The 13373-nt window shown below is 39.3% G+C and overlaps 1 protein-coding gene across 1 annotated transcript in view; it reads left to right on the forward strand.

Annotated features, from left to right (window-relative positions):
* LOC110153222 (neural cell adhesion molecule 2) overlaps positions 1–13373 on the forward strand; it is a 591924-nt gene that overhangs the window by 386888 nt on the left and 191663 nt on the right. The window contains exon 2 of the mRNA XM_055165721.1: positions 4426–4500. Within this exon, the coding sequence (XP_055021696.1) occupies positions 4426–4500 (75 nt within the window). The remainder of the gene's footprint in view (positions 1–4425; positions 4501–13373) is intronic.

The raw sequence follows: 13373 nt of genomic DNA on the forward strand, positions 1-13373 counted from the left end.
TTTGATGCCTTCTACGAGAATCTACAATGCAAATAATTCAAACTTTTGAATGGTCGTTATACTTCAGACATGTTTTTTCTCATTGACGTTCTTGTAACTTTTTCAAAACCGTAACTGATCAATGTTAATACAGTCATGACATAATCTAGCCAGGCTGGCAATACCTAGTATGTGTGCTCAGTTTCATTTTTCTCCAGCGACTGGGTCAGGAATCGGAATACACTAGTCGGTTTGCAAGAAGTTGTAGACCGCACACTGGCCAATCAGAGAAGAGCTGTGAAGTCATGACGTCAAACTCAAGCGTCTGTCTGGGTCCCTTTTGTACAGCACAACAGTAAACAAAATGGTCGAGATGGATGTAGACGAAGACAGACATTCTGTGTTGGCAACGATTCCCGAGATCGAGGATTTAAAGCCGGAACAAAAGGGAATGTTTGATGAATTTTATCAAGGGGAAAGGCGTTATTGACCTTCTTCCTACGGGATTTGGGAAAAGCTTAATATACCAGTTCCCATTAGCAGCGAATTACATGCATCACGACCAAAAAGCAGCGATTGGTTAAATAAAAAAAGTGCTCACCTACCATCGAGCGAACAAATCCTAATGCTGCGAGGTCAGACCATTTCCACGAAGTGAAATCAGCTGTTGAATCATCCTAGACATAATCCTCCAAAACTGTAAACTCTAGGGACTGAATATCTTATCTGGCAGTGGGCCGTGATGTTGTTCCGACCATTGCATAATGCATAATCTCTTTGCTTTTTATGGGCCTATGTTACGCTATTTTCTGATCTATGTTATAAAGCTGTTTCCTCACTAAAAACACACCTGTAGTTTTTTTGATTGTTAACTTGAAAACATGACATCAGAAGGTGGAACTGAGCATTTTGAGCTCTGGAGATGCAGACAAAGTAATAATAAAAATGATTACTCAAACGTATAAATGAAACAAAACACAAACACAACTTCAAGTATATTTTTGATGCATTATAACACCACTTAAAGCTCGCAAGAGTCAATTTTGCGTAATATAGGACATTTAAATTATATCTTTGGCTCTATTTCGCATTTGTGCTTGGCATTTTGTACAATTCCATATGATGAATTCTCAGATCTTTGCAATAATCTTACAGTATTTCTTGGCCACTTGTTCTTGGCAGTAGCACTAATAGCAGAGTAGCCAATGCTTTTACTCTTACTTGGCATTGAATGAGCTTGTTCTATATAACATCTATTCTATACCTGCCAGACGTTTTTTTTTTTTTTTTCGTTCTAATGCCTGTCATTGACAACCGTACTTGACATATATTGTAGGTTTCTTTCCGTATTATCTTAAACTCTCAGTACATTTCAAGGATAAAAATGTTTAATACCGTTTTTACTATTATGCTATTCATTCAAATCCACTTCCATTGGATCATTCGGCAGGTCGCTGTATCCTCCATTCTTTTTCACAATGCATTTTTATCAGTCTATCTGTTTAGCTTTAATAAAAAAGAGCTACCGTAGAGATAAGAATTCGCATAGGCCATTTCCACTTAATATTATTTCTCCCACACCTCGCTCATTGTGCCGTTACCGTTCTACGGAAGCTGATATGGACAAATTTTCAATCAGATTTCCAATGCATTTATCACGGCTTTCAATAGAACTCTTGATAGAAAGAAATATAGTGCTGATACTGCCGTGCATGCGTGACCTCCTTTCTACCGCCACCTTTAGTGCACGCCGGGTATTGCGTTTGTCTTCGGAGAATTGTCACATAATAACTCAATCTTTTCCGACGTTATTGACCGGCGCAGAGCTGCTTTAGAACGTTGTTGAGTAAATTAGCGTTCATTAGCGTTGTCGTTAGCTTGTGCGCGCGACGGGCTAATCAGATATGAGCTAGTATCCAGGGGGCGGGACTAAATGTGGCCCTCAATTGTGATTCTGAGTGGGCAGTGATTAGAATGGTAGACTAACTGGATTTACACAGGCTTTTACTCTCATGTGAATATAGACATGGGGCGCTATTGTGATATTTAAAGCTGCATTGTGTAACTTTAAATGTTTCCCAGTATGGTATTTGACCTTTCTATCTTCATGGAAACTAAACCAGACCAAGTTACAGGTCAGATCTGTGGAGAGGCGACCAGAACACCTGTTTTTCTTCGTATTTTTGGGCTATAAAACAAATTGTAATTGAATAAATGTAAAGTAGAGTGGTTTAATGTCATACTATGGAACATTCCAGGCAGAGCACATCCATAGAAACAACAGGTGATGGACCCCGAATCAAAAAGTTACACAGTGCACTTTTAAGAGAACATATCAGTAATGACAGACAGGCAGTTTTTATCTTGAAAAAATGTAATAATGACAAATTGTGAATGAAGTAAAGAATGCCTTTGTCCCATAGAAATGAACTGCAAAATTGGGATACTTTGTCCAAGAAAGGGTGGAAGTTAAAGTCTAGAGACTAACTAGATATCTTAAGCAGGAGAAGTTTATTTACCATCCATAATACGAGCCCAGGGTGATTTGAAAAGTCAACATAGTGTGATCTTTGAGAGTTCAAGCCCCTTTACTATGCTTCAAATGGAGGCGGTTTATGAAGCAAATGTGGTGAGACTATGAAGGCCAGTAGACACCAGTTAGTCAGCAATATGCCATAATTTAGATGATAGTATGCCAATGGTATGCCAAGGGAAGATCATGGTGTAAAGATAGCTTTTGTGAGTCAATGTGAAACTTAGATGTACATGAAAAATAAATTATTTCAATTCTCTTACATGCTTGTGATTGTTAACTTTGTGACGGCTACAGTAGTTCTAAAACAGCGCTTCTCAATTATTTTCTGCCATGCCCCGCCTAGGAAGAAAACATTTCGCAACAGAACCACTACCAAACGTGAACAAATCGCACCCTCGCCTTCAGTCGCCTACATACGAGAGCAAACGTTTTAGTCGCGTCTCCAAAGCGACTCTCGGCGACACACGCAGCATGTTTCCGTCCGGATTCCGTGCTGTGCTCACCTGCGTCATGAGGCGGTCTGCTCCTGTGTCCTCCTTGTCTTTAATGATCATGTCCATGTTATAGTTTGGGGCACTTGCGTCATCCAGCGTGACAGAAACCACGTGTAATGCTGCAGCAGTTTCATTGGTTTACTGAAGCAGCATTCACAAAGCAGGATGATTGTTGGCAATATTCGGCACGTTTTCGCTGAAAAAACTCGAGCTACTTATCAGCGTGATTGGGGTATGTCTTTAAGCGACGCCATAATTTATTCAGCTTCATACTCTTCGCTGCCAACATTTTTCAACACAGTAAACACAGCAGTCTTTCCCCGTTTCCCGATGTAGTCACAGTGAAGCCGAGCGCTACTTACGCTTTACATAGTTTGTTCGCTGCACTTCATATCTCCTGCTCTGTGCCGTGTGTGCGTTTAATCTGTGCACCAAAACCCGAAACTATAGCGCTAATACTCCCTGTGCACACTCTGACAATGAGACCGCCACTGCCAACTACTGTAGTGGATGTGCAATTACACTTTATTCTAGTACTGGTCTAAACCCACCTAAAAGTAAGAAAGTATGTACATAAATAAACAAATAAAAATATGTTATTTGTAATCTATTTTAAAGTCACAAAAAACTAGAAATGTCGCTTTTTTGTCACTTAATAGTTATTTTAGTACTAAGAATTGTAGTTGTAAGAATACGTGGTGTAAAAAGCGTAACATATTCAGAAAGTTTCTCAAATAGCTTTAAAGCAATACTACTCCCACTTCTTAAGTATTAGTATTCAGAACATGGATTTAAGAAATACATTTGTTTTGTTTGGTAAACTGTTTAGTTTTGGTGCATTTTTTTGAATAGCCTACACTTCTCTGTATTTACATGCGGTGTAGATGCAGGATTTCATAGTACTTGCAAACTAGCTCGGAAATAGCTGTTTACACTTTGGTACGTGGGAAAGCAGAGTGAATCAGCCTATGAGCCTATGAAATTGCTGTAGTTGTTTGTATGTACTGTCGCCAATCATTTTCTAACACTTCTATAGGCGGAAGCAAAGCCCAGGCATTGTGAAAAGTGACTGACAGGTTAGTCGCAAACACGCCGCGCCGCTAATGGGGAAAAGCTATCAACACAATCTTCCCCGCTTCTCAGTAGTTTGAAGGAAAAAAAAACAGCATAAATTGTTCTTTCAAGCTCCACAATCGTCTTTTGTGTAGAATAATATTAACATGCTAGCATCGCTTCAGACAGGGTTGGAAAATGGTTTTAAAACACAATAGAAATGGCATTATTATGTAGGCAGAAGTGAGTCCTGTCGCCGAAGAAGCTTACAAGTGCATTTTGGGTGTCGAGATGTGAGATTACCACTGGGCTAATACTGGGAACTCTTAAGTTAACTGTTCTCTTTTCTCTTTCTGTCTACAGCGGCCCTGCAGGTGTCCATATCCTTAAACAAAGTGGAGCTGAGTGTGGGAGAGTCCAAGTTCTTCATCTGCACAGGTATGAGTCTTTTCTTACAATGTTTTTGACATTTAGGCCCAATTCAAATGTTTTGTAGAAGCCTTAAAACTAAAAATACTAGATTAAAGTACAGTTCTATGAATAGTAGGGATGTAACAATAACCGAAATATCGTGATATCTTATCGATATTATTGTGAGAACTTTGACGAAATGATAACACCATCACAATTTATCGAATTACAAGTCTCTTTGCTTAAAATAAGAGTTGTGGTGCAGCAATAGGTAAAAAAGACAGAGAACTACATAGACCATGATCCTTTGCTCCATTTCAGTGCAGACTACAAGAAGAAATAACAGTTCTAAACACTTTTAAGTCTTAGTTCTTTGGATTTTAAGAGGAAAAAGGAGCATATTAGCCTCCACAAAATATCACACCATGACATGTATATTGCACAGAGATTTTGCTTAGATATTGTTACATCCCTAATTTTGAGCTTTCCCATGATATTGCGATAAATATCATACTGTGAGGTTCATACCGTGACGATATCATATTGTGAAATTTGGATATCGTTACACCCCTAATGAATAGTGAACATATAGTGAAGTGCTCCTGCTGGTTTAAAGGTGGTACTGCAGTCATAGCTGACATTTTTATCAGCCATATACTGGGGGAACGTCATATAGAGATCATCATAGACAACACTTTAGGGTTTATTACTGGTGGGCCCGAGGCACTAACACAGTAACTGGCGAGGGCTATTATTCTTGCTCAGTTTCTTCCACTCTTTTATTATTTTTTCTTGCAAACAATTGTGATTTTGGCCGCCTCAAAAGTCCCCAAACTGGGTATCAGATCAACCAGTCCGGCAAAAAATGTGATAAAATGGGCATCGCGACAATGCCCACAGCACCCCCACTCAATAGCACCCCCTTGAAATTCTCAAAATTTTGAAATGAATTGGAGGCTGAGACACATATTTTGGCTTAGGTTCACGAAATTTGGAACAGTGATAGAACTCAAGGAGACAAGCAAAAAAGCCAATCATTGTGGTGCCCTATGACAAACAGGAAGTCGACCATATTGGATCAAAAAATTCACCGCCGTCTTGACTTGCCTGCAAAACGCTTCTAGTCCCTATTTTTTTTTTTTTTTTTTAGTTTTAGGATCTGGCAACCCAATGTGAGGAGCTTCTTCTGCTTTCCAACTTAATAATCATATAACATGTTTTTTGTGAATTAACATTGTTCAGTACAATTATAAAATCAATATTTGAACATTTTACGTAATATATGAGGTAACAGATAATGAAAAAATACAATCATATAGCGTATACTACATTTTGGTTTTATATTTTGCTACATAGTTATCATCTACAACATCCATGGATCAGTACGTAATATTCAGCATCTAAAATGACTGAATAAATGAAACAAATCCACTAACTACTGCGTCAAAAAACATTTCTATAAAAAAACTACTTATACCACTATAACCAATTAAGAAAATAACACTTGAGAATGAAGTAAGTAAAGAACAGAAGGTGCACGCTGATGGCAGTGAAAAAAGGGGTTAATCTGCAATATGGCGTCTTGAAAATAAGCGCTTCAAGACGTTTGAACTTGCACAAATCGCTCTGAATATAACTTCGAGAGAGTAAATGAGAAAGGGAAACAACTATAACATGGTTTAAAACTCTGAAAAGTCAATTTTGCGTAATAGGTCCACTTGAAGTCTAAATTGCTCATAAAACAATAAAGTATAATGTGATTTTAAATCTGCGAAAAGGTAATGTATAATTAATTGAATCATAAAGGAGAAAGTAAATAATAATTTCATCACACAATATAAGCACAACTCAATTATAAACTCACTTTGAATTCGGTAGTTGTTTTCCATCGCTTGCTAGTTTCTACCTCGAAATGGTGTTCTTTTAATTGTAATGCCACTTTGAGCAGTGTAGAATAACAATATATATAATTATGCATAAAGAATATACAACTTTAGAGCTTTTTCACATCAACTAGGTCCTCAAAACAACGAATTTTAAAGGGCCCATAGTAATACAGGAAGTGCCATACTGTGTTTTTAAACTCCACACACCATCACAAGAATCATTTGGATCATTTCAGCCCTAAAATTGCCAATCTTTACTGAAGTTAAAGGTGCATTGTGACTTTTCTGGTGGAGGTGGGCTCATCACCTGCTTGTTTCCATGGATATGCCAATGCTTTTTCTGGAATGTTTCACAGTATGACATTAAACAGCTCTACCTTATGTTTATTGAATTACAAGTGATTTTACTGCTCAAAAAAACAGGCATTCTGACTCTGAGTGGGTTTGTCTCTCCATAGATCTGACCTGTATCTTCGTCTGGTTTGGTCTCCATGAACATAGAAAGGTTTAATGCCATACTGTGAAACATTCCAGACAAAGCAATAAGATCTCCATGGAGAGAAGCATGATAATAAATGGTTACTGAAACATTTGTGAATAAAATAAAACACAACTCCAGGTTTGTTTTTGAGGAGGTATAACATGACTAAGGGTCTGTCCACATGACAAAGTTTTTTGGTCAAAACAGTGAAGTTTGTATTCGTTTTGGTCTTTCGTTCACACGGAGCCGGGGTTTTGGGTGGGCGAAAACTGTGTTTTTTGAGAACAGGTTCCAGAGTGGAGAAATCTGACAACGCCAACGTTACGTTGTCATGTGGACAAGCAAACCGCAGCTTTGGGGAAACGATGACGTTGTGACCCCGTCATCACCAGGGTCCTTCGATGCAGCGGATCCTGCAGCCCTCGAACTAGCCTCCATGGACCGCAAGAGCGTTGCCGAAATGGGACAGGTGTAGCCTACGGAGCCACTCCTGTTGCCCAGCAACCAAGACACGCTGTTAACACTAACGCTAACAACACGCGCCGCAAAATAAGCACAGGGATCAATAACAAGATTACCCACAAGTAATTAAACTGTTGGATTTTGTTATTCTATGTTATTCTAATAATTCTCATCCAAATCTTATGGCTAAAAATGAAAACTTATGTTTAACTTTTACAAAACAAAACAGCTATAATTTTGGGATACTTTTGAAATTGGCTAAATTACCTTAAATCTTAAAAAAACTGTGATGGGATCTGCATTATTAAGTATTATTATCATTGTTTACAGCGCCACATACAGGTGTGTCATATGTATTACATCATTTTAACTCTGTTGTCATCTGGACATGAATATTTATTGATCTGACACATGTGTGGACACAAATTTTTTTTCAGCCCATAAAAGAAAAAATCCAGTAGCGTAGTCATGTGGACGTAGCCTAAAAGCTCACACGAGTCAGTTCTGTGTAATGTCGAGCCTTTAAATACCATGGCAACACTGGGGTTTCACAGTAAAAGAATCGCCCATATGTCCCATGACCCTTTGTCCTCTTTATAGACAGCTCCACATTTACCATGCTCATATTTGTGTTCCTGTGTGGATGGTACCAGGGGGCCCCATCACCGGAGCCAGGGCCAGGGTCACAGCGGGGGGTGTTGGCAAGCTCCGCCCCCCTCCCGCTGCTCCCCCTCTGCTCTCCTGCCAGCCCGCTCAGCACGACTCCACCACCACCAGGGGGAGTCGAGATGGGGGTCAACTGAGTGGGGGGAGGGGAGGAGTTTGAGAGAAGCAGCCAGCGGTTTCAGTTTGTATATTTCGTATTTTATATAGAACAGTTAAGGACAAAAAGCCAATATTGTGGTTTGCATTACACACTGAAGATCTGATGTACAATTTCTCGTGTTATTTATTCCCCATTTTGCCACTGGAATTCATAATCGCAGCTGAACCTGTGTTGCCAGTGCCTAAACCTGTAGATAGAGGACACTTACAAGTTTTAGGTCTTTTTAGGTTTAAACCAACTGGATTTCAGCAACCCAAATCAGATTACTGGCTGTTTTTGTCATGAAGGACATGACTGCACAACTTGGCCATGTCTTTTGTTTTTACAATTAAGAATAAACCCAAAACTTAACCTGGACTAGATCAGGACTAAAAGAGGACTAGTACAAGACCAAACCAAGTCTACATCAGGGCTAAAATCTAAAATTTAGGACAAAGTAAGTGTGAATACAAGTGATAGAATGAGCGTTTTCACAAGCATAAAGGAAATTCACAATTCAAATTCATGAAAAATTCTGTCATTTATTCATTTATTTATGATTTTAATGTTAAAAATTGACATGTTATTGCTTTGTCTGGAGTGTTTCATAGCATGGTATTAAACCTTAAACCATGGAGACCAAACCAGATCAAGTTACAGGTCAGATCAGTGGAGAGGCGACCTCACTCTGCCAGAATGCCTGTTTTGTTTTGTTTTTTTGTATTTTTGAGCTATAAAACTATTTGTAATTGAATAAATGTAAAGTAGAGCTGTTTAAGGTCCTACCATGGAATATTCCAGGTAGTGAAATGACATATCCATAGAAACAAAAAGTGATATAGTGCTTTAAGTCTCGCCTTCTTACTCTACCCTTCTTTTTCTCTCAGTGTAGACTCAGTCAGCCGAAGTGGGCCAAACCGTGAAAGCAAGCAGAAACAAAACAAAACACAAAATGCCAAAAAAAGGAAAACTACTCTCCTTTGTATGATTCAGACATAAGTATGGATCTTCGGTGGGCCTGGGCGGTCATTATTCCTCGTGTTGAGCCATAGGAGAGGAAAAGAAAGAGGGAGGAATCGATTCACTTGTTCAATGTGGAGCCGAAGTTTGCACAGAACCATCGGCTGTGTGTGGACATGATGGAGCGCCTCATTTTGTCCCAACAACAACTCTTCTATCTGCGGCTCGGTTAGACAAACAATCTGGTTAAAGACAAAGAAAGCAAAAGGAGACCTGGGACATACCATCTACCACTGTTAAAAAGTCTAAAAAGTGCTGCATCTGCTTTTTATTGTCTTCAAAAACGTGAAAAACAGTTACGCTATTTTCTGATCTGTGTTATAATGTTGTTTCCTCATCACAAACAGACCTGGAGTTGTGTTTTGTTTCATTCACACATGTTTAAAACACAAATCCTACATATTTAAGTTGAGTTCTTCTCTCAGACAGTAGTACAGGAAGTGCTCCACTGTGTTTTTAAAGGGCCCATCTCATGCAAAATAACTCTTCACATTGTATCTTCTGCACATATACAAGTAGAATTTGGGTTTTGGAACATCCATTACACAATAGTTATGAAATCTTACTGATTTCTTGGAGACAGTCACAGACCAGGAACTATGAAAGACTGACTATTGCTCATCCCCCGCCCGTCCCGAGAAAGCACACGCCCTCCAAACGTGACGTAGGCTTTGAGTGAGCCGCCCTTCCTCCCCCCATCTCAGGGAGGGCGGGGGAGACAGACGTGCACCCTGATAGTGGTAGGAATCAACTTTTATTCATCATGGAGATACAGCGCATTCAGCCGCATGTGCTGGACCCAGAATCGGACGAGGACTTTGAGGTGCATGAAGCTCAAGCACCACGTCGACATCAGCTGAACATTATTGATTGGTAAAGTATTAATAAACACTAGTAGATAAACTTATTATATCGTGTACACTGCAGTGTAGAACAATGAGCTTATGCTGTCGCTTTTGTTTAGGTGTTCATGTGGGAATTGTCAGCTGATGCAGGGTGGAGGCGGGGCAGGGTGGAGGGGGGGATGGGGGCGGGTGTCAAGTGCTTTCTGCTACGTCAAACGCGTCATAGGTGTAACTGGCCGCGTCATCGTTGTAGCAGCTTTACTTCGTTGTCATGTGGGAGGGTGGCAGAAATATGCTGCACTTTGTAAAAAAAAACAAAACAAAAAACTAATCAATCAAAAAACCACTTCGGCGACATATACAAGGCCCACACATCAGTCTTAGAAGGTAGAAAGCTCTGAAAAGTTGATTTTGCATGAGATGGGCCCTTTAAACAGTATTCGTCACTTTCACAATTGCAAAATATCCAAATGATTCACCATGATGAGTTTATAAGCATGTTTCACAATTGTCAGAGGCCACTGCTAATAACAAGTTAATGTTACATCCCGATTTCCCCAGGACAGTCTTAGTTTTGAGTCCTGTGTCCCCTATCCCAACAGATTTATCCAAAACCACTGATTTGTCCCAGTTTTATACAAGAAATGTCTCAGGTGTCCCTATTTTTGACCAATTTGACACCTGCTGACAGTAAAGACAGGCATAAATTATCATTTGTTCAGCTAAACTACAGAAAAGCTGCTTAAAAATGACCAAAACACAAAGAAAATGTGACTATACTGACTCACATGTTAGTCATGAATGGGCCGTGCATAACAATTTTCTTTAATTACGCACTCGTTTCACAATTTTATTATTACCAACTGCTCCAAACCAGGGGTGTCCCAGTTTTTGACTTTGAAAATCTGGTCACCCTACTGTGAACCAGCGTTACTTCCTCGTTCAAGGATGATAAAAACACAGACAGAGACATAACACAGCGGTCTTGTTTTGACCTTAAACGCTACAGTTAAACTATTTTTCGATTCGGTACAGATCCTTTAAAGGTGCACTGTGTAACTTTTATGGTGGAGGGTCCATCATCAGCTTCTGCTCGTAGAGATATTGCCTGTAATTGCCAGGTGACACTACAGGGCCAATAACATGTCAGATCTGTGGAGAGGCGAGCCCAATCACAGCAAGAATGCAAGTTTTTAGATCAATAACAACCCATGTTAATGAGTACAAGCAAGATGGATAAGCTTAATGCCATTCCGGGACATTCCAGACAATAATAACATCTCCAAAAAAGTAATAATATACAAATCTGGCTGTTCTGTGTTCTTTTATAACATTATGTGCTCACCAACCAGTTCACAGTCTTGTTCATATGAGTTGAGTGAAGCTCAAACTCAATAGATTTAAGTCCTCAACCACCAGGTCTTTATTTGTAACTAATCAAACTTTTCTTCCGCTGTCCCATTTTCCTGTCTTTCAAGTTCAAGTATCCAACAAATCCTTTTTACAATGCAGTGAATGAAAATATGAGAGAAGACTTCAGCGACACTCGATTACTTTTTAATACCACATACTCTGACAAGGTTAAAAACTCACAAGCTGCTGTATTATCACTGAAGGCTCAAAAAGCATTCGATCAAATTGAATGGCCATCTATGTTCTATACCCTGAAACTGTTTGGTTTTGAGAGCGTATTTATTGAGCGGATCATATATTTTTTACTAATTTGGATGTGTAGCAGCCTGTGAAATTACAACGTGGTGTTCGTCAAGGTGATCCTTTATCCCCATTGTTATTCGACCTCGCGATGGAACCTTTAGCCATTTCCAAAGATTTCAGGTCTAAAATTTAACAACACTGGGAGTCTTCTATGTATCTATAAGTTGATGATTTATTACTTTGTCTAAAATATCCAGAAATGTTAGTTCTTGCTCTCCTGGATTGCCTTCAAACATTAACACTCTTTCAAGATACACAGTCAGTTGGGAGAAAAGTGAATTCATGCCCTTGTCAAGTCATCTTTTTAGGCCTTCATTTTTAAACTCCCTTCCTTTCAAAATCATCTCTGCCCACTTAACCTATCTTGGTTTGAAAGTCCCAAAAGATCTGAAACAACTTCTGACGCTTAACTTTTCAGAAATTATTGAAAAGATAAAAAACATAAGAAATTGTCAATGACTGGCCAAATTTGTGCAATAAAAATGGTGATTCATCCTAAATGTTTGTATCAAAACATAGCAATTTTTTCTACCGATGTCCTTTTTAAACAGCTAGATTAATACGTGTATCGTTCATTCATTCGTTTTTCAGGATAAAAACAAAAATAAGAAAATGAAAAAACTATTATTTTCTTTATTATTTGTCTCCAAAACCAAAATGAAAAACCAGATAAAGATTTGTTTTTTTCAGTTTTCGATTTTGTGTTTAAATGAATAATCGAAAAACGGATAATGCTTGTTTACGTGACTTAAACTGCGATGCTGCATACGGACTAAAACAGGACTAAACCAGGTCTAAACCAGGACTCAGACCAGGACCAGACCAACACCAGATTGGGACTGACATTGGGATTTAGACTAGCGCCAGACCAGGACTGAGACCAAGACTGAGACTGGGACCAGACCAGGACCAGACCAGGACTGAGACTGGGACCAGACCAGGACGAGACTAGGACCGAGACTGGGACCAGACCGGGACCAGACCAAGACCAGAGCAGGACTGAGACTGGAAACAGGATCAGAATTGAGACCAGGACTGAGACTGGACCAGACCGGGACCAGACCAGGACCAGACCAGGACTGAGACCAGGACTGAAACCGGGACCAGACCAGAACTGAGACTGGGATTAGACCGTGATTGAGACTGGGACGGAGACAGCAGAACCCTAGTCCTGGTTTAGTGTTGGTTCAGTCCTGGTTCAGTCCGGCATCGCAGTTTAAATCACGTAAACGGGAAACGTCCATTATCCGTTTTTTCCATTATTCATTTAAACACAAAATAGAAAACTGAAAAAAACGTTATCTGTTTTTTTTATTTTGGTTTTGGTGACAAATAATGAAGAAAACAGTTGTTGAAAAATGAATGAACAAATGATAAACGGATTAAGATTCTGTATTATTTTCATTTATTTGACCTAACCTGTTTTTAGGCTTTATTACTGGGCTGCTAATGCCAGAGCACTTGATTCCCCAGATGATGCTCAGTCTATTTTCACCCCAAAATGGGTAAAACTTGAACTGATTGCCTCACAGACCAGCCTTTCCTCCATCCTTCACTCTGGCTATAAAATGGGCCCCAACTACCTAAAGATTATTTACTTAATCTGTCCTTGCAAATATTGAGTCAAATAAAACAGACATTGGGCTTGAATTATATTTCAGAGTGCTCTCCCTTTATAAATAATA

Source organism: Boleophthalmus pectinirostris, unplaced genomic scaffold (assembly GCF_026225935.1).
Source record: "Boleophthalmus pectinirostris isolate CB_2022bp ecotype Guang Dong unplaced genomic scaffold, ASM2622593v1 HiC_scaffold_11, whole genome shotgun sequence".
Taxonomy (NCBI): Eukaryota; Metazoa; Chordata; class Actinopteri; order Gobiiformes; family Gobiidae; genus Boleophthalmus; species Boleophthalmus pectinirostris.